This window comes from Pseudorca crassidens, chromosome 16 (assembly GCF_039906515.1).
Source record: "Pseudorca crassidens isolate mPseCra1 chromosome 16, mPseCra1.hap1, whole genome shotgun sequence".
NCBI lineage: Eukaryota > Metazoa > Chordata > Mammalia > Artiodactyla > Delphinidae > Pseudorca > Pseudorca crassidens.
In genome coordinates this window covers 31,188,425-31,212,831 of record NC_090311.1, presented here as the reverse complement: position 1 = coordinate 31,212,831, position 24,407 = coordinate 31,188,425, and the positions used below count along the sequence as shown (strand labels likewise).

At 44.6% G+C, this 24,407-nt stretch overlaps 1 protein-coding gene across 1 annotated transcript in view; it reads right to left on the bottom strand.

The window, feature by feature from the left end:
* Nucleotides 1-24,407, bottom strand: part of TLL2 (tolloid like 2) — a 132,251-nt gene that overhangs the window by 99,003 nt on the left and 8,841 nt on the right. The window contains exon 2 of the mRNA XM_067709854.1: nt 2,491-2,601. Coding sequence (XP_067565955.1) covers nt 2,491-2,601 — 111 coding nt within the window. The remainder of the gene's footprint in view (nt 1-2,490; nt 2,602-24,407) is intronic.

Sequence of the window (24,407 nt, the reverse complement as noted above, 5' to 3'; positions counted from 1 at the left end):
GTGCTTCCTGGGACACCCCACCTCCACCTCTCACTCTTTACCCTTTTTGGTTTCCGCATCTATTTCCTCCAATAGCTGGTAAGTCCTTAAAAAGAGAAACCTCATGGCTTCCCTGGTGGCTCAGTGGTTGAGAGTCCACCTGCCGACGCAGGGGACACGGGTTCGTGTCCCGGTCCAGGAAGATCCCACATGCCGCAGAGCGGCTGGGCCCGTGAGCCATGGCTGCTGAGGCTGTGCGTCCGGAGCCTGTGCTCCGCAACGGGAGAGGCCACAGCAGGGAGAGGCCCGCGTACCACAAAAAAAAAAAAAAAAAAAAAAAGAGAAACCTCAGTCTATACCATCTCAGGGTCTGGCACAAGACCTGGCACAAAGTGAACACTCCATAGAGGTTTCAATGAATAAGTGAGTGAGTGAGTGAGTGAATGAATGAATTGGGACCACATCCAGAAACATGAATACAATATATTCTTCTCCTTCCCTCCCAAGTGGATACAGATCGCAGGGCCTTTTGTGCCAGGAAATACTGAAATGAAGAACTGGTGAATTAGTTCTGGTGGAATCTTGGAGCCTTGCAAGACACTCAGGGATGGGGGGCTTTGGGGATGTACTTGGAATCTACCAGGTTCATCAGCAGAGGGAAAGGGGTTGCCTTGACAACCCCGCTCCCATCATCACCACCAGCAAGCAGCATGGTGAGGCTGCCCAAGCACCCAGCGCGGAGCCCAGCAACCTCAGGGCAGCTGGTGGGCTGTGGAGAGCAGCGGGAGAGGGGGCTCCACCAAGACTCCCCCAAGCCAAAGATGAGCACATCACGTTCTTATTCAGAAACCTTGGGCAGGACCCCTGCCACCCACAGGGGAGAGCTCCAGCTCATCAGCGCAAGAGGCACCAGGGGAGTTGCCTCCTACTCTGGGCACATTCCCACCCACCCCGCCAACAGGCACCTTCATCATCTACCCCAGCAACTACTCCTGGTGCTTCTCTCTACGACAGCCCCCCGCAAGAGCCACCCTCCAGTGACCCACACCTTTCCCCTGTTCCTCAACTTAAGACAGCCCCTCTCATACTCCCTGCCTCTGCACACAGTTTCTCCTCTGCTGAAATATCTTTTCTTGATTCTTTCCCTAAGGAACTCCTACTCATCCTTCAAGACACAAGGCAAGAGTGCCCATTCCCATGATGCCTTTCTTGGCCCATCTTCTTCCCACTGCTCTTGATTCATTGTAGCTCTTGTCATGAGGAATTACAGTTTATCTATCTACCCTTCAGCCAAATTCCTCCGGACTGGGGTGCTTAGTGATAACATCTGCCTTTGCCGGAGAACGTGCCATGTGCTAGGCACCAGGTTAGCCTGTTACTTTTGGAGTCGATCCTCCCAACCCCTGCTGAAGTGAGTGCTGGTTTCATCCCCATTTTACAGATAGGAAAACTGAACTTTGGAGATGTTAGCAAGCTTGTCCACCCTGTCTGCCTGGCGTGAAAGGTCTCCTTGAAGTCAGAGGTCACATCTTATTCCTCTTTCTCTCACCAGCACCGCATTAGATCCGTGATAGGTACTAAAAAAGGGGGGTGGTGTATAAACTTCAGTTATACAAGATGAATGTTCTGGAGATCTGCTGTATCACATCACGCTTGTAGTTTATGGTACTGTATTGTACACTTAAAATTTTGTTAAGACAGTAGATCTCATGTTAAGTGTTCTTACCACAATTTTTTAAAATCCTCGAGAGAAAGGAAGGGAGGGTGGGTGGAGGGGTGGCAGGTAGCAGAGACAGTGTAGCATCAGGCACACACGAGCCTTGGTCACTGAATAATAAGCCACAGTCAGCCACACAGCCTATCGGCTCCCACAGCTCAGTGCCTGGGGTTGCTTCTGAGAATGGAGATTCCACAGAGGGGAGGCATCTGAGCCCAGTGGGCAGGGAGGTGAGGAGAAATCAGGAGACCAGTCTCATTACTATTCACCCCAAGGTGAAGGCAAGGAGGAAAAGTAATCAAAGGAGAAGAGTAATCAAAGTCTGACACCCAATCTGTGTTTCCTGCCCCCAGGGGATGGTCACCTGGTTTGTAGGCCAAACAAGTGCACAATACCACCCCGCCCCGGCCCCAGGCAAGCATCTTCCCACTGCTAATCAGTATCAGCATCACCATCAGATATGCCCTACATGGAGCCCATCCAGGAATACTCTCCATTGGGAAGTTCTGGACCCTGAGGCCAGAGTCCTGAGAACCTATGTTGAGTTCAGCTCTGAACTCTGAGCTCAGGGTTGAATCTTTGGATAAAGACGCTAATGAAGATTTTCTTAGAAGGATAAGCAAACTTGGAGGCTCCAGCTTCACAGCCTGCAACAGACAAGGGGTGACCCCTCTGGTTTTCCATTGACAGGTGGGCACTGGACTGATAGGTCAAATACCTATGTCCACATCACCCCGTGCTGGAGTCCCTGACCCTTCTCTCCAGGGCAGGGGTGAAGGGGACGCAGTACTTACCCGTGCTGTGTTCTGCTTCCTCCACTGACTCCTTGATCCAGTCACGGGTTTGGTTGATGTGAAATAACTTCAGGTCCTCTTCATCTAAGGCAATGTCTCCCCAAAAGACAGCTGGGAAGAAAAAATAGAAATGGATCAATTTAAGCTGGAGACCAAGGAATGAATTCACTAGTGGCCCAGAGGGTATTGGAAACTGAGTAGTAAACTCTAGAAAAGATATTCCATCCAATCAAATTTCTTCCTGAGCCTAAGAGATAGGACTGGTAGAAAAAGAACAACAGATAATATATCTGTGCATCAAAGCCACAGGGCTGGGGACAACCACAATAAAGGTCAAAGGCCTAGGTCTGTAAGGTATTTTAAAAGGTCACCCTGTCTTACTGTCACTGTAGGCAGCTGTGGGCAAAACCACCACACAAAGACAGCTGTTTCTCCCTTCTTCAGAGTTTTCAGGATATTTTTTTAAAAAGCATAATATAATAAATGATACTAATGTTCATAATATTTGCTTCCCTTCCCTGGGAAAAGATTCTATTTCCCTTCCCCACTGATGTCAGGATTGGCCACTTCACCTGTTCTGGCTAATCAAATGTGAGAAGGAGCTTTAAGAGCTAGTGTATGATTCACCATGTCCTCGTTCCCTCTCCCAGAGGAAAAGCAGTGGCTTAGATAGGGGTGACTCTAAAACCCTAAGTTCTGGAGTAAATATGATATGGAGCGGAGGGATGGCTGATTAGGACAGATATGTAACATGAATGAGGAAAATAAAAACCATTATTTTTATAAGTACCTGAGATTTGGGGCTATTTGTTACTGCAGCACAACCTCTTTATCCTGACTAATACAGAAATTGCTATCAGAAGTGGTATGTTTCTTGGTAACAAAAATCCATTGTCTTTGGGCCAGGTAGTGGGTATCAAGGAAACTATTACTGAAAGCTGGAAGAAGGCAATCAATATTATACAGTGATGAAGTATTTGGTAAAACTATTGCCTGCATTAACTTGGAAGGCAGATGATGAACTAAATGAGCTTATGGCTTTAAGTGAAGAGATGGGGAGTCAGAATGTCAATAGCACATCTTGGTTACCATTAGCTGTGTTTGACAAGATACTACAAGAAAGATAAGGGCTTTAAAAAGAACTGGGCATGGAGGCATCATGCTCCCTGATTTCAAACTATATTACAAAGTGGTAATAATTAAAACAGTATGGTATTGGCATAAAAACAGATACATTGATCAATGGAACCCAAATAGAGAGCCCAGAAATAAACCCATGCTTATATGGTCAATTAATTTATGACAGAGAAGCCAAAAATATACAATGGGGAAAGGACAGTCTCTTCAATAAATGATGTTGAGAATATTGGAGCCACATACAAAAGAAAGAAACTGGACCACTATCTTATACCATACACAAAAATTAACTCAAAATGGATTAAAGACTTGGACATAAGACCTGAAATCATAAAACTGCTAGAAGAAAACATAGGCAGTAAGCTCCTTGACGTAAGTCTTGACAATGATTTTTTTGAATATGACACAGAAAAGCAAAAGCAACAAAATCAAAAATAAATAGGCGAGGACTTCCCTGGTGGTGCAGTGGTTGAGAGTCCACCTGCCAATGCAGGGGACATGGGTTCGAGCCCTGCTCTGGGAAGATCCCACATGTCATGGAGCAACTAAGCCCATGTGCCACAACTACTGAGCCTGCCCTCTAGAGACCGCAAGCCACAACTATTGAGCCCACATGCCACAACTGCTGAAGCCCATGCGCCTAGAGCCCGTGCTCCGCAACAAGAGAAGCCACCCTGATGAGAAGCCCGCACACCACAACGAAGCATAGCCCCCGCTCACCGCAACTAGAGAAAGCCCACGCGCAGCAACGAAGACCCAATGCAACCAAAAATAAATAAATAAAATAAAATTTTAAATAAATAAATAAGTGAGACTATATCAAACTAAAAGTATTCTGCATTGAGAGGAAACCATCAACAAAAATGAAAAGGCAACCTACTGAATGGGAGAAATTATTTGCAAACCATATTCTGATAAAGGGTTAATATCCAAAATATATACAGAACTCATACAACTCAATAGCAAAAAACAAACAATCCAATTAAAAAATGAGCAGAAGACCTGAAGACACATTTTTTCCAAAGACATACAGATGACCAGTAGGTACATGAAAAGAGGCTCCACATCATTAATCATCAGGGAAATGCAAAACCACAGTGAAATATCGTCTCATACCTCTTAGAATGGCTGTTATCAAAACGACTAGAAGAGCAAGTGTTGGCAAAGTTGTGAGGAAAAAGAAATCCTTATGCACTGTTGGTGGGAATGTAAATTGGTGCAGCCACTATGGAAAACAGAATGGCGGTTTCTCAAAAAATGAAAAATAGAACTATCATGTGATCCAGCAGTTCCACTTCTGAGTACTTATCTAAAGAAAATGAAAACACTAATTTGAAGCAAAATCTGTACCCCCATGTTCATTGCAGCATTATTTACAATAGCCAAGATATGGAAACAACGTAAAGTGTCCATATTATTCAGCCATAAAAAACCCAAAACCTTGCCATTTGCAACAACATGGATGAATGTTGAGGGCATTATACTAAGTGAAATATGTGTATCTATATCTATATCTATATAGATATTTCATATATATATGAAATAGGTGAAGAGAAATAGGTGGAAGAAATAGGTGAACTCTTTTTGTTTTATTGCTGTTTAAATAAATTGAATTTTTTAAAAAAAGAATTGAGCAATTTATAGTGGGAATGAAAAGGAATGGAGAGAGTCCAGAAATTCAGGGACTTGAGGAGTTGGAAGAGCCAACCTATTCTCATCGCTAAACAGTAAAACAAAAACTGAGTAGGCCTTTAAGTAACAAAGACTGATTAAAACTCAGGCTTATGGTGTAGAGAATTGGAAAACCTCATACACTGCTAGTAGGGATGTAAAATGGTATACTCCCTAGGGAAAGCTACTTGGCATTTTCCTAAAAAGTTAAACTTATCACAAGACCCAGCAATTCCACTCCTAGATATCTTCCCAAAAGAAATGAAAACACAGGTCCACACAAAGACATATACTCAAATGTTAACAGCAGGCTTATTAGTGATTGCCCCAAACTAGAACACAACCTAAACGTCTATCAACTGTTGAATGGATAAACAAATGTGATCTCTCTATACGATGGAAAACCACCTAGCAATTAAAAAGAGCAAACTATTGACACACGCTACAACATGTATGAATCTCAAAAACATCATGCTAAGTGAAAGAAGCAAGATGCAGAAGACTACATATTATATGATTCCATTTATATGAAACGTCTAGAAAGGCAAGTTTATAGAGCTAGAAAGGTCAGTGACTGCCTATGGCTGGGGGTGGGAATGAGACTTGACTATAAGTGACCATGAAGGAACTTTTCCAGGTGGTAGAAGTGTTCTAAAACTGGATTGTGGTGATGGTCGCACAACTTCAAATTTGCTTAAATCTTTGAAATGTACACTTATTTTCACCTTGTTGAAATGTGTAACAAAGCTGGCTCAGCCAAAGATGGTTTCCAGCTGCCGGTCCTGAGCCCCTCCCACCTTCCTGAAGACTTCACACAAGTTCACAATACAGTGCCATCTCTTCCTCAAAGAAAAAACGTCTGTGTCAATGATGGTATTCACAGTGGTAGATCATCAGGAACACTTCTCACATTCTGAGAGCAGAAAGAGAAGCAAGAGGGCAGATGGAGAAGGGAGTAGATTAACAGGACCTGGGAAGACTCCACCAAGCCACGGAAGTGCTCAAACTTTTGTGCTCGTGTATTCCCAAATAATTTTTAAAAACCACATATCCTTATGTATATTGTGAGCCTGACATTTATGATTTTTCACCATGAGTTTAAATGTCTTTTTATTTTGTTCATAAGAAGTAAAAAAAATAGTAAACATTTTATAAGATGAGGATTGACTGTAGCTGTAATAAATGTTTCATGATGTGATTTGGTAAAACAGATTTAACCACCTTATTGAATGACATAGGCTGCATCAGAAGGAAAACAAGAAATTATTCATCTTGGTTTTTATCCACATATCTTGAAACATTAGAAGTCCAGAAAACATTGCAGTTATACTTAAAAGAATCACTGTCATTAACTTACTCTATTTCAGTTGTTCTGAATTCAAAATATTCCACTAAGCACCAAGCCACCCCCTTAACAGAAATTCACACAGACAGGAAAAGACAGGAGAAAGCCAGGTCTAGATGCCTTGACTCATCATCAAAGAAGGCTGCTCTGTGACCAAGCGTTCTCATTTTCCCTTTAGCGCTCAGAGGTTTTTGTACCCCAGCCGATGCACGCAGTGGGATTCAGGATGAGTGACAAGTGAGGCTCTCTTCTGTAAAGTGGGGTAAGGATCACCATGACCAGGGCATCCTCCAGTAGTTTTAATAGAATCTTATAATAGAATCATATAGAATCTTATATGGAAGCACCCCTTGCTAAGTCTCTGGTGTACCTGCACACATCAGTTTGCAAACCAGAGTGTGACAGAGGTCAGGGCAAGGGAGCATAGGGCTGCTCTTCAGCAACTGCTTCCTAAGTCAGAGGGCTGCTGAGAATTCTACTCTTCTTGCACTGTCCCCAGGGCTTGCTCAGCCCGCCTTGGTCTCCATCTGCTTTCCAGCACTTCAATGCCCAGCACTCAGGCATCCTCTTGACCTCAAAAGGCAGTAGCCGCAGGCTGATTCCCATGCAAGGAATTCTTCCCGAAGGCACTTCCTGCCTGCAACTTTTGTATTGTTCACCTGTGGAGGCAGGTTGATTAAAAGCATGTGCTTTAGAGCCAGAGAGATCCTGGGTTCAAATCCCATTATTGCCATTTAATAGCTGCGTGACCTTCGGCAAATCACTTGACTTCTCTGAGCCTTCTCCCCAACATCAGGCTTCAAACCAGAGTAACTGGCACCCCAGAACAGAGGTCCAGAATCAGGATGCCATCTCCAGTCCTACGCTTATCCCGTTCCATAGACATGAGCATGTTGTGCAGAGAGGCTGAGTGACTTGTTCACAATCACTTACCAAGTAATCTGGCAAAGGCGAGACTCAAGTCCAAGACAATTCTCATTATGCTCTGGTCTAACCTAGCAGAGTAGAATCTGTCCACATACAGCTGGGAGCCAGGGGTGAAAACCCCAACACCAAAGGGGCTTTGGATATTCTAAATAAGCCTGAGGCAACAGTGGGGAGTCACCACCCCAGACTCCTACCACAACGTGCTCTTCCTAACATAGTTGCTTCAAGGATCTCAAGAGTGATCAGGAGTCAGCTTGGAGGCAGGTGGTGTCACTCTGGGATTCCCCGGAGGTCACAACTCCATGTCAACACAATATCTACTATGGCTCTATGGCTTGTCTTCCAGGAAAAAGGCACAATGAAGAGCAGACTGAGGAAGGAAGGCAGGAAGGAAGCATTTATTGAGCCAAGCACACAGGAAGGGCTCTGTTTGCAGCCTAAGAGATGGCATGGATGCCACCAGAGCCTCCGGCCAGGCTCACATCCCGAGAGACAGGCTCCACCTGCACTGCAGGGACTTTGAGGGCTACATCCATGGAGTTACAGAGAGAGTGCCTTTCTGAAACAGCCTCCCCTCTCAGCTAGAGAAAGCCTTTGTCTCCTGTTTTTTTCCAAGATAGTTCTTGCCAGCCTCTCCTGAGTGTCCTGAGGGTTGTTCCAGAAGGGCCACAGGACATCCTACCCCTCCTGAGCCATCCTGAGTCATGAGGCCACACTCTCGAAAACAGCCATTCTACTCCAACTTCTCCTATGTGACCTCATCACAACCGAAGTTAATTAACTTCTATCTGTGCAGTTCCATGAAGGCAAGGACTGTGTCTGCCTGCCCCATAGGTCCATTCTCAGCACAGTCGGGGTGCAGGAAATATCTGTGGAATGAATGCCTTGCGGAAGCTTCAGAGAACTGTCTTCTGCCCTGAGTCTCTCCACCCTAAGATGGAATCTGAGACCCAGCAGAGCTTCTAGACCCTTCTTTAAAGGTTATTTACACCTGAAATAGAAGGAAGTGCACATTCTCCTGTAGGGATGGTCACTGTGTCTCAGTCCAACAGGCCGAGGCCATGTCAGGAAATGAGGACAGGCCATTAGCTCTTAACCCCATGGGAGATAGTCACCAGGCCACTCTCAAGACTAGAAAAAAGTATTATGCACAAAAATCAGGTTGAATAACTGCCCTGGTTGGGAAGCCACCATAAAACCAGAACCCAAGGTACCACTAGAAGGTCTGTTAATGTAGGCAAAGATTTTTGCCAACTTTTTTGGCTACAGTATCCCTGTAATGCCCAGAACAATGTCTGGCATTGAGAATATGCTCAGGAAATACTTATCGATAAATTAATGAAAGGAAATGAAAATTACTAGAAATTAATTCTATTTATGTGAGTTCAATCCCCAAAGCCACCTGCCTGGGAAGTAACCGTGTCTCCTTCTTTTGAGATGACGGGAATGTCTGAAAACATTAAACTGGTGAGTTTTCAATACAGAGTGAGTCTTGTTTCCTGCATCCATCCTGCCACTGTGGCCCCAGTGAGGGAAGAAGGGTGAAAGCTACTTCAGGGAAGGAGCTGGATATGACACAGGGGAGTCCCCATCAGACAGAAGGGGGAGTAGGAGGAAGCCCTCCACGTCAGAGGACAGGAGCGGAACGTGTGGTGGGAGGGAGCCTGGGCACATAAGGCTCTTAGCCAACTCCCCGAGGCATAGCCCAGTGAGGTTCAAGTCTGGGAGAAGCTGCCCATCCACCACACACAGAGGCAATGGGACAGCATGAGTAGAGGGGAGTGTCCAGAGACGTGGGCCCACGGTGCTCCCAAATCTGGCCCCCAGAACCTGGTGTCTGGGGCTCTGGGTGCTCCCACATGCCTAGGGAGGATGCAGAGGTGCCAAGAGGGCCAGTGGACCAGCAGAGCCCTGAGGTCAGGGTGAAAAGCCACAGAGGAGGATTTATAGGCAGAACCAAAGGGTCAAGAGTACAGGCTTCACCATCAGAGACCACATGTCAGGCTGAAATGCTAGAGCTGAGCAGATACTCCTCAGTATTTTATTTTATTTTAATTAATTTAAATTTAAACTGCCACATGTGGCTAAGTGCTATAAGTATACAATGTAAATAATATAAAATAAAATTTTATATAAAGTACAGCAATATAATATAAATAATATAAAATAAAATAATAAATTCTGTTTACAATAGCAGCAAAGAGCATCAAATATCTGGGAAAAACCTTGACACAAAAAGCAGTGCTATGTTGACACTGTAAAATTCTACTAAAAGTTATAAGAAGTGACAGGAAAGGAAAGACATACTGTCTTTCTCTGAAATGTTCTTTCCAAATTAATGCATAGGTTTAATACATTTTAATCAACACCTCAACAATTTTTTTATTATTGACAAAATGATATTAAACTTCATCTGCATAATTAGGTGATAACAGTCAAGAAAAAGAGTACCAAAGGAAGGCTGGTCTCGTCTGACATCAAAATATGTTATAAAGCTTCAACAACCCTGCAACATGGGATAGTCTGGAAGCAATCCCTAGTCTATATAAGAAAGTTCATTTATGACAAAAGAGGTCTCACAAATTTGTGGAAAGAGGGGGACTAATCAATGAATTACGTTGAGACAACGGGTTAGCTCTTTGAGGAAAAATCAAGTTGGCTTTGAACCTCACACTATACACCAAAATAAATCAAAAATTAAAAAATTAAATCGTTATGGCTACCAGGGGGTAAGGAGGGGAGGGATAAACTGGGAGATTGGGATTGACATATACACACTACTATATATAAATAGATAACTAATAAGGACCTACTGTATAGCACAGGAAACTCTACTCAGTACTCTGTAATGGGCTATATAGGAAAAGAATCTTAAAAAGAGTGGATATATGTATATGTATAATTGGTTCACTTTGCTGTATAGTAGAAACTAACACAACATTGTAAATCAGCTATACTCCAATAAAAATTAATTAATTAAAAAAAACCATAGTCTAACTAAAAAAATAAATAAATTAAAATTAAATTGACGTATTGGTTGAACAGTACTTAGGATCTAATGAGCCAAGTCTATACATTCAAAACACAGAGCTACTGAATGGTTACCAAAAGGCAAAACATGTCAGCCTCCTAAGAGAAGACTCTCGAAGGAAGGACTCCTATCACCCGGGTAACTTTCTTCTTCTACCACCACTGACCCTTGGCTACTCAAAGTGTAATCTCTAGACGGGCAGCATTGAGCTCATCTTGAAGCCTGATAGAAACACCCACTCCCAGAGCCCACCCCAGAGCTGCTGAATCGGAAGCTGCATGTTAACAAGATCCCCAGGCAGGACGTGTGCACAGAGAAAGTCTGAGAAGCACTGACTCAAGGCTTTGCCTCCAGCAACCACGCCCCCATGGTCCCAGGCTCCTCTGCACCTCTCTATGCCTGTCATGGCTGCCACAAAGAGGTCAAGCAGGGTAATTCTTCACAGAAATGTAGACCTTGAATGGATAGGCCATAGGAAAGATCTAAAAGGCACACCAATGGAAATGCTATCTGCTCCAGTCTTGGCTGACCCCACTGGACCTCCAACCTGCAATTCAGGGAGTTGTCACCTGGTGGCAGTGTTTTGTTATGAAGCTCTGCATAGTGACTATTTCAGGAATAGATTATGAGCTACAATAGGAAAATTGCTTTTTGGAAATCAAAAACAGAAACCTTTAAAGTAGTCAAATAAAATTTTAAAGCTATTATATAATAAATTTAAAAATATAAAAAGAGACATTTTAAAGAAATACTTTCGAACGATATATAATCAAAGATGTGCAGATATTTAACAATTGCCTGGGTGAGGAGAGAGCCTTAATTTGTAGCATTTGCTCATTTCTCTGGTGTAAATACTCCCACCGAGGCTGACTTCAAGATCACAAAACATGGAGATGGAGAACATGTGTACACTCGGCTCTCACAAGCAGGTAACAGCCAGCTCTAGCACACTACTGTAATAACAATAAATATCTGTAAAGTCTCTCAGTTTCTAAAGTTATGTCGTGTTCCCCATCTGGTTCCATAAGCCTGATTCTCGAGGCTGCAAAAGATGACCTAATCCTTGCAGGGAAAGGTCCATCACTGCAACTCCCATCTCGGGGTCTCCACAGCACAGCATCTTGCCCAAAGCAAAGAGCCGAAGCAAACAGCACCCTGTCCCAGGTATTAGGATAAATGCCTTCTATATCATTAACCCTCCCAAAGGAAGGCTCCTCCGCCCAGAGAGGAGGTAGGAATTGGCCAAGGTTGTGTAGGCAGGATGAGGTTTCATGGGTGTTCTAAGTCAGAAAAGGCCTCCCAGATTCCCAAATCACAGTCCTCCTCCACCAAGCCAACTTTTCCCAAAGTTTCAAATTCTAAGAAGTTAATAAGAAATGCTATTGTAACTGAGCAGGACCCTATGAGGCCTTCCCAGAACAGACCTCCACCCATGTCCTCCACCCACCTTTTCTCTGTAGAAGAACTTTAGTCAAAGAAAAATTTAATCAGAGAAGTGAGAAAATGCAGAAAGAAAGGAAAACAGTCAAGTAAGACAAAATAATAATACTTTAGCCATTAAACAAAGTCAAGGACCTTTAGTTCTTCCTCAATGACTACAAATACTATTCTGAGCTGTGTCCTTTGAGCTGCGTTGCAGATACTGAAACCCCCTACCAGGTGGAAGAAGTTAACTGTATGCTGTCCACAAGCATGCAGACCCCAGACCCGCTGGAAACAGGAGGTTGATGATGCTGACTCCCAATTACCTCACCATCAACCCATCAGAAGAACGCCCACGAGCTGATCACGCCCTGCTCCTTGAACATTATAAGATTCCTCACTACCCCCTCCAGGGTGGGACACACAATCTTGAGTGCATGAGCCCCCTGTGGCCCCCTTTGCCTGGCAAAGCAATAAAGCTTTTTTTAAAAATTTATTTTTATTGAAGTATAGTTGAATTACAATGTTGCGTTAATTACTGCTGTACAGCAAAGTGACTCAGTATGCTATATATACATTCTTTTTCATATTCTTTTCCATTATGGCTTATGACAGGATATTGAATATAGTTCCCTGTGCTATACAGTAGGACCTTGTTGTTTATCCATTCTATATATACCAGTTTGCATCTGCTCATCCCAAACTCCCAATCCAATCCTCTCCCACTCCCCCTTGGCAACCACCAGTCTATTCTCTATGTCCCTGATTCTGTTTCTGTTTCATACATAGGTTCATTTTTGGGGCCACTTGACACAGCCTGTGGAATCTTAGTTCCCTGACCAGGGATCAAACCCGGGCCCCCAGCAGTGAACTGCTTTTCTTTACTGCAGTACTTCTCAGAGCCTTTACAATCCTAACAAACATCACAACTCTCCAAGAGAAAGAGAATGCAGCATTTGCCAATGTGGTTGCCCTGGAATTTCTTTTCACTGAATCTTCCGTCCTAAGGAACACCTTTTAGAGACTGCTGCAATGCTCAGCAATCTTCCTAGGACTAGAAGGGGCCCTACTGATCGTTGGGTCCAACCCACCATGTGATGCCTGAGTGGCCTCTTCTCACACCCCTCCATTGACAGGGAGCTCACGCCCTTCCAACACATCCCCCTTTATCTTGAAACAGCTCTCTCTGTTTCTTCCAAATCTGGTGTTTTAATTCTTCTCTCAGGACCAAGGCACTGAAAAGGAAGGGACTGATACTTCTGGAGCACCAGCCACATGCTAGGCTCTCCACACTCTCCTAACCCTCAAGACAGCAACTCTGTGCAACAAGCATCATTACGCTCTTTTTTCTGATGAGGAAAGTACGCTCAGAGAGATTAGGCAACTTGCTCTAGGCCACCTCTCAATTCTAACTCCCAACTGCCATGCGTCTTTGCCTTGAAGTAACCCCTGCTGCTCAGGCAGGGACGGAAGCGTGGATAGGAAGAGGGACTAACTCAGCCTTGGGGGTGGGATCAGGGAAGGCCTTGCAGAGGGGGTGATACTTGAGTAGGAAGGTGACCTGTGAGCAGAAGTATGGCAAGTGGATAACAAGAAAAAGGGCATGCTGGTCAAAGAGACAGCATGTGCAAAGGCCCTGAGGGGAGAAACAGTGAGGCACTGTCAGGCAGGAGCAGAAGGGACCCGGTGAGGGGCCCTGGCTGAAGTGGGGACCCAGTCACGTGGACTGTCAACGATAGTGAGGCAGGAGGTGAGGCTGCAGGAACCGAGAGGCTGGGCAGGGGCAAAAGGAAGTCTCAGACACAGGGAACAAAATTCCAGGGTTATTAGAGCACCCAAGGTGGAGCCGGGCACAAGGAGTCCCTCACTCGGGTGCAGCACTTCACAGTTTGTATCCCCTCCACGCACACGTTCTTCCCCACCCCACCCCACCCCAGCACCCTGCTCAGGGACTGGCAAGGACCTTCAGTTCTGGGACCTTCCGTTTTCGTAAATGAGCCAGTGAGTGAATGAGCGTTCCTCACCAAAGTCCTAGGGGAAGGCAAGGCAAACACCGTCAGCCCCATTTCATGGGGGAAAGCCAGGCTCAGGGAAGTTCACGACCAGCCTGTTAACTTACAACTGTGAGAAGGGGGTGCGGCTTGAGGGCAGACCTCTTGGCTCTAAACTTGGAGCCCAGTTCACTGCCTCACAGAGGACCCCGTTTCTAGAACTGGATTCAAGGTGGGGCCTGATCTCATGGTCAGCGGTAAGAGCTCTGTTCCCAGATGAGCTGCTGGCCTGTCCAAGACCAGACAGTCCAGTGGGGGTGACTGGAGGGGACAGAGGACAGGAGGGGTTGGCCAGAGGGTCCTTCACAACCCTCCCCCCAACGCCCCCTGAGATCCAGAGAGTCTCGAGCGGGGATTCTGGGGATATTAAGTGGCCCCTGGCTTGGGGCCTGCAGAGCTGGAAAGTCTGTGAGCCTGGGAGAAGCCCAGCCAGTCAGAGGGAGACCCCTTCAACTCTACTGTCACCTTCTGTTACCAGCCACACCCTCCCCAAGACTGCTTCCTGGCACCCAGAGAACGGGAGGCCCAGGAAGGGCTGCCACAGCTGGAGGATAACTCCCCCCCTCACCCCCTGCAGCCTTCCAGCCCATCCCAGCCACAGGCCCTGCCCTACCCCAGGGCTCACTCCAAAACCAACAGAGTCCTGGATTTATCCTGCAGGGGTGACCTCCAGCAGGTGCTAACCTGGCCTCATCTCACCTCGCCTCCACCAACCAGGCTGGTCCCTGATTTTCACTTCTACACTACAGCCTGGCCTTGCAGGTTTATTTTTCAATTAGTTTCCCACTTAGGGGCCTAATCATAAATGTTCCACAGTAGAGCTGCAACTTGGGACACGAAGGGCCAGAGTTAAAGCAGTATGGAATCACAGGCATGGCCTACACTGGGAAGAGGGCGCTTGATGCTGCATGTGACACTGGGTGGACCACTTTTCCCTTTGGTGTCATTTTTTTCACCCATACACTGAGAAAGCTGAACCAGCTCAGGGATTCTCAAGGCGGGGATTCTCAAGGCGAGGCCACAGACCACTTTGTTAGAAGTGTCTAAGGAGTGTTGATACACAGATCCCAGGCCCCATCCACATCTACGGCATCAGACTCTCCAGGAACAGGGCCCAGGAACATGCATGTTAAGTTCACATCCCGCCCACCCCCACAGGTGACTCACGGTCACTGAAGTTCGGAGACCAATGGAGGTGATGTCTCGAGGTCCCTCTAGCTCTGATGATTGGTTTATACAATGTCTACTAGAGAAGCGTAAGGCATCCACCCAGGGATTGCCATTTGTCCATCCCAATAACAAGCTGCTCAAGAAGGACCTTGCTAATGTTCCAGAAAATGGTCACCTAGAGAGAAGCTGAGATTACCGGAGGAACTAAATCCGGAGGCTTCGAACCATTGGAATTCCTCTCAGGAAACAGGGAGGGGCCAGAGGCAGGGAGAGTTACAGGGAAATCCTACCCAGAGACACATTTAGTTCACTTCAAGTTCCAGCAGAGGGATTTAACAGGTTTAAAGCAGTTTTCTGTGAATCTTTGTCAAGGGAGTGTATGTACAAACAAACAGGGAGGGGTTTTTTTTAGTGAAAAGTTAATCGGCTTAAAGTGTGCAACTAAATAAGCAAAGCTTACATTAAAGTGACCCACAGAGAAAGGACCCCATGGAAAGAAAGTTCTAGGAAATACAATATGGCCTCTATGTTCTTTTGTAGTTCCATGCTATAAATATTCATGGCGCGGTGTTAATGGGGTCCACAGCTCTATGCAACCACAATAGTTTTTTTGTTTATTCTCAGGACCATGAACTTTGAAACCATGAACCTAAATTTCAGGACTCTGCATTCAGGCGTGTTTGCAGAGCAGGAGGCGAGAGGCGCAGGCTTGAGGAGGACAGAGGAGAGGAAACAGGGTGAGATGTGAATCATGCCTCCTGGATCTTTTGGTTGAGATTAAAGAGGAGAATCTGTTTAGTATGGGAGACCTCCGTCTCCAGGGTCTTCTGCTGCTCCAGCCTGGGGAAATGGCCTTCACAGGCATGGAGGGCTTAGTTACTCAAGCATATGGCAGAGAGGGGTGGGGAGCTGGAAATAGTTTAATTGGATCAAACAGACTTTTTGCAAGTTCTACACTGAAGACTTAAAAAAAAAACCCAAACTAGTTTGAATCATGGCATTTCTAAGATGGAGAGAGTTTAAACGTCACCTAAGCCATGTCCTTGCTTTAAACGTAAGGAAATTAAGGTCCAGGAAGGTTAATTGACTTGCTCAAAGTATCACATCTAGAAGCCACATCTGCTGACTCGAAACCAGTGATGGCAACTATGAGACAAACATGTACCCCTCTTAGCCCCTCTGTCCCAGAGCAAATATCCTTCATTGATCACAGCCTTCCTGTCCACTGAACCTGGACACAGCCTCCAAATCTATCTCAACACAGTCTACAGAGGGCCAGCACAAATGGATAGAAATGGCAGATGAATTGAGACCTATTTGCCATCTATGCCCTAAACCATGCTGGCAATGTCCATAACCCATTGGCCATTTGTTCCAGCTAGGAGTTTTCTATTCAAAGCCACTTAAAGTCTGAACTCAGGGGTCTGAGCGTGCACTCCAGAAAAGTAGCAGGACCTGAAAGTCCATAGGACTTTCCATGTTAAAAGTCAATCCTGAAAAGATGCTCAGTATGGCTAATTATTAGAGAAATGCACATTAAAATCACAATGAGGTATTACCCCACACAGGTCAGAATGGCTATCATCAAAAAGTCTACAAATAACAAATGTTTGAGAAGATGTGGAGAAAAGGGAACCCTTGTATACTGCTGGTGGGAATGTAAATTGGTGCAGCCACTATGGAAAACAGTATGGAGGTTCCTTAAAAAACCAAAAATAGAGCTACCATATGACCCAGCAATTCTATTTCTGGTGGAAATGAAAACACTAATTCAAAAAGATACATGCAGCACAATGTTTGTAGCAGCACTATTTACAACAGCTAAGATATGGAAGCAACCCAAGTCCCTATCAACAGATGACTGGATTAAGAAGATATTCACATATATATATATATATATGTATATATATGTATGTATATAATATTACTCAACCATAAAAAAGAATGAAACACTGTCATTAGCAGCAATGTGGATAGACCTAGAGAATATTATGCTTAGTGAAATAAGTCAGACAGAGAAAGACAAATACTATATGATATCACTTAATATGTGAAATCTAAAAAATAGTACAAACAAATGTATGTACAAAACACAAACAGACTTACAGATGTAGAAAACAAACTTGTGGTTACCAAAGGGGAGAGGAAGGGGGAGGAACAAATTAAGGGTATGGGATTAAAAGATACAAACTACTATATATAAATAGATAGGCAACAAGGATATACTGTATAGAATAGGGAATTATACCCATTATCTTGTAATAACCTATAATGAATATAATCTGCAAAAAAACCTGTGAATCACTTTGCTGAAAATAACACAATATTGTAGATCAACTATACTTCAATTAAATTTTTTTAATTGAAGTATTGAAAAATTAAATTGAAAAATTGAAAAAAATTTCAATTAAAATAAAAATTTTACAGGTCAATCAGTACCTAGGAGAGCACCACACACAGATGGGTACCAAAGAGCAACTGGTCTCTGAAAGCTGATTCCATCTCAAGAGAACACCTAGTCCTGCCTTCTACCTTGGCGGGCATCATCCTACTTTACAGAGGAGCCAAGAGGCCACCTTGCTCAAGGCAGACATCACCTCCTGTCTCGCCTCTTCATCTACAGTACAATAAGGTTGCACCAATGCATTTCAGAGCCATGCGACAGCTTGGCTTTCCAAGCAGGACTCACTTGGCTTAAGAAATACCTGCTCAGCTAATTCCCCAGAAAAAAAGATTCTCTACCAGACTAGCATGAGCAGGTAGGCCATATTTGCAAGGCCAGGTAAGTTTTACACCTCCAAATATATTTCATCTCACATGCCCAGCCCACTCAATTGGTGATGTTTTCTCTAAGTGCTGTGCGGTGACTTCTTGGACCCTCAGGAAAAGGAGCTGTGATCAATTAGCCATGTCTGACACTGGCCTGGGGAGGGAGTGGCACTGGAGGTGCCACACATGGGCCATTTACAAATGTATGTTGTAAAAATACTAAAATAGTTCCATCCATGGGAAAGAATATCTGCAGCAAGGCCTGAGCTATGATTCAAGTTATTCTTTTTATACTTACTTTCCACCCTCTCTGCCCTGCTCTGTGCCCAGGAAGGCGGATCCTGTGGACTGCTTCCTCCACGTCTCACTGCTCTCTGGCTTCTGCTTGCATTCAACCAGGAGGAGATCCTGGCAGATCAGAGGGAAGAGGGCAGAGAGCTGCAGGCATTTCTTCCCTGCTTTCTCCCTGCTTTGGTGCTGTATCCAAACTACTATATATAAAATATATCAGATAGGCAACAAGGATATACTATATAGCATAGGGAATTATACCCATTGTCTTATATACGGTCTTATGTACTGTCTTACCTATACTGGAATATAACCTGCAAAAAAAACCCTGAATCATTATGTAGTACACCTGAAACTAACACAATACTGAAAATCAACTATACTTCAAGTGACTCAGCCCCCTCCCCTCCTGCACAGCTCCAGCTCCTGTAACACGGCTCCCTTCCCGTTTCTTCAGCCACAGGGGAGACTTGTTAGTCTCTGGGTGCCTCACACCCTTCTTTGCATCCTAACCCTGTCTCTGTAAGTAGTCCCTTCATGAAGGTCTCTTCATTTGAAACATCTGGGGTAAAGTCTGGTTCCTGCTGGCACCTGGCTTGTACTGCTGTTCTAAGAAAATCCTCCCATTATTTCCACAGCTAAATGGGTAGATGGCATTCTGACTGGTAAACTGAATGGCTACTTTGGCCTAAGATAACACTTTTCACTGCTTAATTCCAGCAGCATATGACTTACTGCTGTCTCACACCTCCTATGTTCCCATAGCCTAAGCTCACATGGCTTCCACTCAGTAACGGAGAAAAGGGAGCAGTTTAGGTTCTAAAAGCCAGAAGCTTCCTAGGCTCTAATTTTGCATCTTATGTGCCTGATTCCAAGGCCAGGTATATCTCATAAGCTCTAATACCTCCACTGTGGAATGATCTCTTGTGGAGCATTAAGTTACCAGTGCAATTAAGCAGGACTCATTCTGAAGACAAAGGCCCATGGAGACCCTAAGTAGTGCAGAGAGTGGAAAGATACACTAGGTGGAGAGTAAAGGAGACCCGGGGTCCACCTCCAGGCATGCCGGGAGCTATCCATGTGAACTTGGACACATTACTGCCCTTTCAGGCCCTCAGGGTTCTCATAGGAAACATGAAAAACAGTACAAATAATTCCAAGGGTAACTTCCAGCTCTAACATTCTAAAAGATTTTACTCTAAAATCTTACCTTGTGTATCTAGTTAACATTCAATAATGGTCATGAGCCTATCATCACTTTGACTAAATTTTCTTCATAAAGTTCCAGCAAGTAGTCTACTGTGGCAGACTTATTGGCCACCAATACCTTTCCTCCCTTCTTCCCTAACAACAGAAACTATGATGTTCAGTTCCAGACCTTCCAGAAGAAATATTTCCCAGAATCCCATGTAGCTATCTGAGGTCATGTGATTAACTTCCAGCCAACGAGATGAAAGCAGATGGCAGATGGCATCTCCTGGGAACCTCTCACATTCTTAGTTCTTTTTCTTTTCCATGCCTTCCATGTTCAGACCGTGTTTGTGATGGTTTGAGCTCTGGCTACCATCGTGGACCATGAGGACAAGGGCCTCAGCCCAGGGAGAGTGGAGGGGCAGGCTGGAAGGAGGCTGGACCCTAGAGGACTTCCTGGACCTGGCCATAGACTGTGGACCTCCAGACTTTGATGTGAGAAAGAAAGAAACTTCTGGCTTGTTTAGGCCAGTGTTCCAGCTATCAATATATTGCCTATCAGCTCTATCAGCCTATCACCCTTCTTTGTCATGCTTTGTGACACCAGCTGGACCCCGAAACATTTCTCCTTTGTCAGCTGGCACATTAGATTTTGTCAGTAGAGGGCACTAGAGGGACTGCAAGAGGAAGGGAATTCTCTTCCTGCTTCCGGGCCTCATCTTTCTTGCTCCTGTAGAGTGTAGCCACCAGCAGTGTTTGGGAAACCCACTGGCACCCAACTTTCAGAGTTTTGCCCAGACTCCAGTGGGCAATTCCCCACTTGTCAGCCGCTTCCTGTAGCATCTCAACAAACTTCTCCAACTGTCAGTGGGTCACAGCCACATCCTCTCCTATGAAGTTACAGCCGGGGAGGGAAGTGTGTGGGGTGACCTCTTCCAAATGTATTCCTTCCCTAGTAGCTGCTCCCTATATCTACTATTCCTGTTTTCTTTAAAGTTCTCTCTACCTCCTTTTGCTAGTTAATAATCCTTTATATTAAATTTTTGAATTATTTCTGAAATTACTGATGTGGTTTCAGTCTCCCAACTGGACCCTGACGGCCACAGCCAATTAACACGGGTTCATTACTAGCAATTTAACCTGATCTTAACTGATAGAGCCATGCAATCCTCTCCACGGAACAAGTGAGTGATATGGTACAAGATAAACTTTCTGCTTTTTAAAACTCTTCTCTCCAAAAATTATTTGTGACAAACGTGTCAGATAAAAGGTTGAAGTCCTAATCTCTAACAGTTCCTACAAAATGTTTAAAAAATGACCACCTAATTAAAAAATGAACATAAGCAGAAAGAAAAAGGGTCCATAAATAAGAAGGAAAAAAAGCCCATAAATAGGAAATTCACACAGCAAAATAAATACAAATGGTTAAAATATATTTAAAGATTTTTGTTTTATGTGGCCATTTTTAAAGTCTTTATTGAATTTGTTACAATATTGCTTCTGTTTTGTTTTTTGGCCTTGAGGCATGTGGGATCTTAGCTCTCCGACCAGGGATAGAACCCACACCCCCTACATTGGAAGGTGAAGTCTTAACCACTGGACCACCAGGGAAGTCCCCCAAATATATTTTTGAAGGTTCAAAATTATTTGAAAAAGAAATACAATTACAATATAAATGCAAATTAAAGAAACTGTAAATTATTTTTCTCTTATGAAACCACAAAGATTTTAAAAACTAGAATACAAAAACGTTAATCTTAATGAGAGTGCAAAGGAGTAAAAAAAAAATTTGACGGGCAATTTGAAAAAAAGAATCAGAAGCCCTAAAAGCATCTATACTTTTGACCCAGCAATTCTATGGGTAGAATTTTTTCTAAGAAAATAATTTAAAACATACACAAAAATCTAGCAATAAGGATGACTCCAGCATGATTGTTTATAATAGCAAAAGAAATGATTGGGGGAAAAAATCTTTATGTCCAACAATAGAGAACTGATTAAATTAAATTACATCTATACCGAACAACTTAAATTGTTGCCATACAAGTACATGTATTACATAAGCATCTTTATTATCGTGGAAGGAGGTTCATGGTACTAAGTGAAAGTGAAATACAAGCAGATTCAAAACTATATGTGTAGCATTTTTTTTAAATTACAACCATGCATGAAAAAATTTTGGAAGAATATACAACAAAGTGTTAACAACGGTTACTCCTTGGCCATGGAATTGCTGGAAATTTTTACTCTTGCTTGCTCTCTATATTTTCTAAATGTTCTCCAGTGGATGTATATTAGCTGTATAATTAAGAAAACTGCTTTATGTTAAAAAAAAAACAATAATCTCCCTTTCCGGCCCATCTCAAGGGCACCCCAATGCTTGCCGAGCATCTCTGGATGAACTCATTTATGTTTCACTAGACTCTGAGGCAGAGCTCAGCTTGGGACCTCTCCTACACACAAAGCCATGATCTCTCCCCCATTTTCCCTTCCTTTCCATTCCTGAGGCCCAAGTCTGAACTTCACGCTCCCAAGCCTAGAACCCCTGGTGGTCCTCCTATTTCCCGCTTCTACAGATCCTAAACATCATTTGTCTTCATCATAATGGTCGTCTGCTCAAAAACCATCAAGCGCTCCCCGTCTGCTCAAAAACCATCAATAGCTCCCCCTTTCTTAAGGGGCATGATTTAAATGTCTCAGCTTGACATTCACTGTTCCAAGCTTCTTTCAATCTTGCCACTACTATTCTGCAAAGTAAATCAGGTACCCCCACAGCTCCAGACATATCCAAAGCATTCCTGCTGCCTTGCCTTAACTCACGATGTTTATTCTACCTGAAATGCCTTCCCCTGCACCCCGGTTTCTCCAAATCCTTTCCATCCTTCCAGGCCAAACTCAGGGCTCACCACCCCCCTTACCAGGAAGCCTTCCTTGACTGTCTCACAGTGATTGATCCCTTTTCCAAATCCCTATAGTATCTCATTTGCTCAGTTTTTCATTTGGCAAATATTGGTTGAGCACCCACCACGTGCCAGGCACTGTGCTAGTGACTGGGAAACCAAATGAGGCTAATTTCTACCCCTTGAAGTTCACTGTCTGATATGGAGACAGACATTGAGCAAATCAATAGTCACTCCAATACCCAGGTACGGACTGTAACACGTGCAGGGAAACACAGGTGATGAGAGATTTAAAAGAAGGGACCTGATTGAGAGCAGGCCTGAGAAGGCCTGGGGGGGGAAAGGATATGTAAACTGAGGGTCCTAAGTGGGTCTAATTTTGCAAACATGATCAAACGTGCAATTCAAAAAGATCATGCTGCCTGCAACATGGAAAACAGATTTTGGGAGGCAAGGGGAGGGAGACGGGTTCAGGTACCATCGCAGTAGCCTACGTGGGCGCCGGTGGGATTTAGACCAAACAGTGGCAGCAAAGATGGAGAGAAGTGGATGGGCTTAAATTTGGAAACAGAATCAGCAGGACTTGGGTTGGACTACATGAGAAGGGGAGGGAGAGACCCGTATCCAGGATGGTACCGGGTTTCTGGTTGAAGCACCTGGCATCACGACAAGGTGCCACCTGGCACATGCCACCATGAGGCCCAGACCTTAGCGAACCACAGCCGACTCTGAGCCCAGGGGGAGAGGATGGCGAACCAGTGCCGGCTCAGCGGGAAGGAAAACTGACCCAGGGATGCGAAAAAGAGTTAGGGCGGAAGGTGGCCTGCTCCTGTGGGAAACTGGCTCACACAGGACTCACATCAACTCAAGGCCAGTAACCCCGGTGGGAGGAAGGGCAGGAGGCTCGGTGCAAATTGCAGGATGAGCCGGGACATACGTGGCCCAGCTGGTGGAGCGGGTGAAGACTCGGGGCTGAACATCAACACTCAAGTGCTCACGCAGGCGAGCTGGAGAATAGTTATTGGTAATTGACAGACGTGGTTAGAGGATGGTGTGATCACAGATAGGTCTGTAACCAATCAGCAGGAAAGTTCGGTTCCTGTTGCTATGTCTGCATCCGGGCAGAACCGTATTATGAGCGGGCTAAGAGGATACCCTGAGAAACCTGCTTCTATGCATTTGGTTTATCTGTTATCCGCTCCCTGCTTCATGGATGAGAGCAAGCGAGCTGTGGAGCGATAAATTATCACTTGCTGCACACTCTGTATCCCAAGAGAACTCGCTGCAGAGGGAGAGATAAGCCGACACAGGCCACTGAGAAATTGTCACTTATAGGGAAATTCTTAAATAGGGAACAATAACAGGCGTAATCATAATAGCAAGGAGAATAGCTAAAAATTAGTGACCGCTTGCTAAACACTTCTTGTTCACTGCCTCATTCAATCTGCAAACAAACCTAGTTCATGGGTATTCATATCACTCCCATTTTCTAAATGAAGAAACTGAGGCTCAGAGAGGTTAAGAAACTTAGTCAAAACCACACAGGCAGTGAGGACAGAGGCAGGCTTCAAGTCACAGGCTGCCTGATGCCAAAAGTAGTCTCTTAAACAGGATGTTTCACTGCTCTGCTCTGTTACCCAGGCTGCCACTCACCCAAGGCTTCCTTAGGAAACATGGGCCATCGAGGCCCTCTCCCTCTGGGCTGGGGAGGGTGGCTGGACCCATCGTCCTCAACTGACCTGACACCCAGGCACTGCCCTGGGCCGTGTGGGAAAGGGATGGGGGAACAGAGAGGGAGAAAGTTGCATTTCAACACCTTGTATGATTCATTTATTCTTCCCTATGCTTTGAGACTAAGAGTACTCTAAAGGCCAGAACTGTCTCATCCTTGTTGGGTTCCTAGCTAAGGACGGAGAAAACAGTGGGGAGAAGGTGGTGGGCTATGGTGCTCTGTGGAACAAGTGTACAATTATGACCTTCAGACTGAGCAGCAGGGAGATGCTTGTTGACTG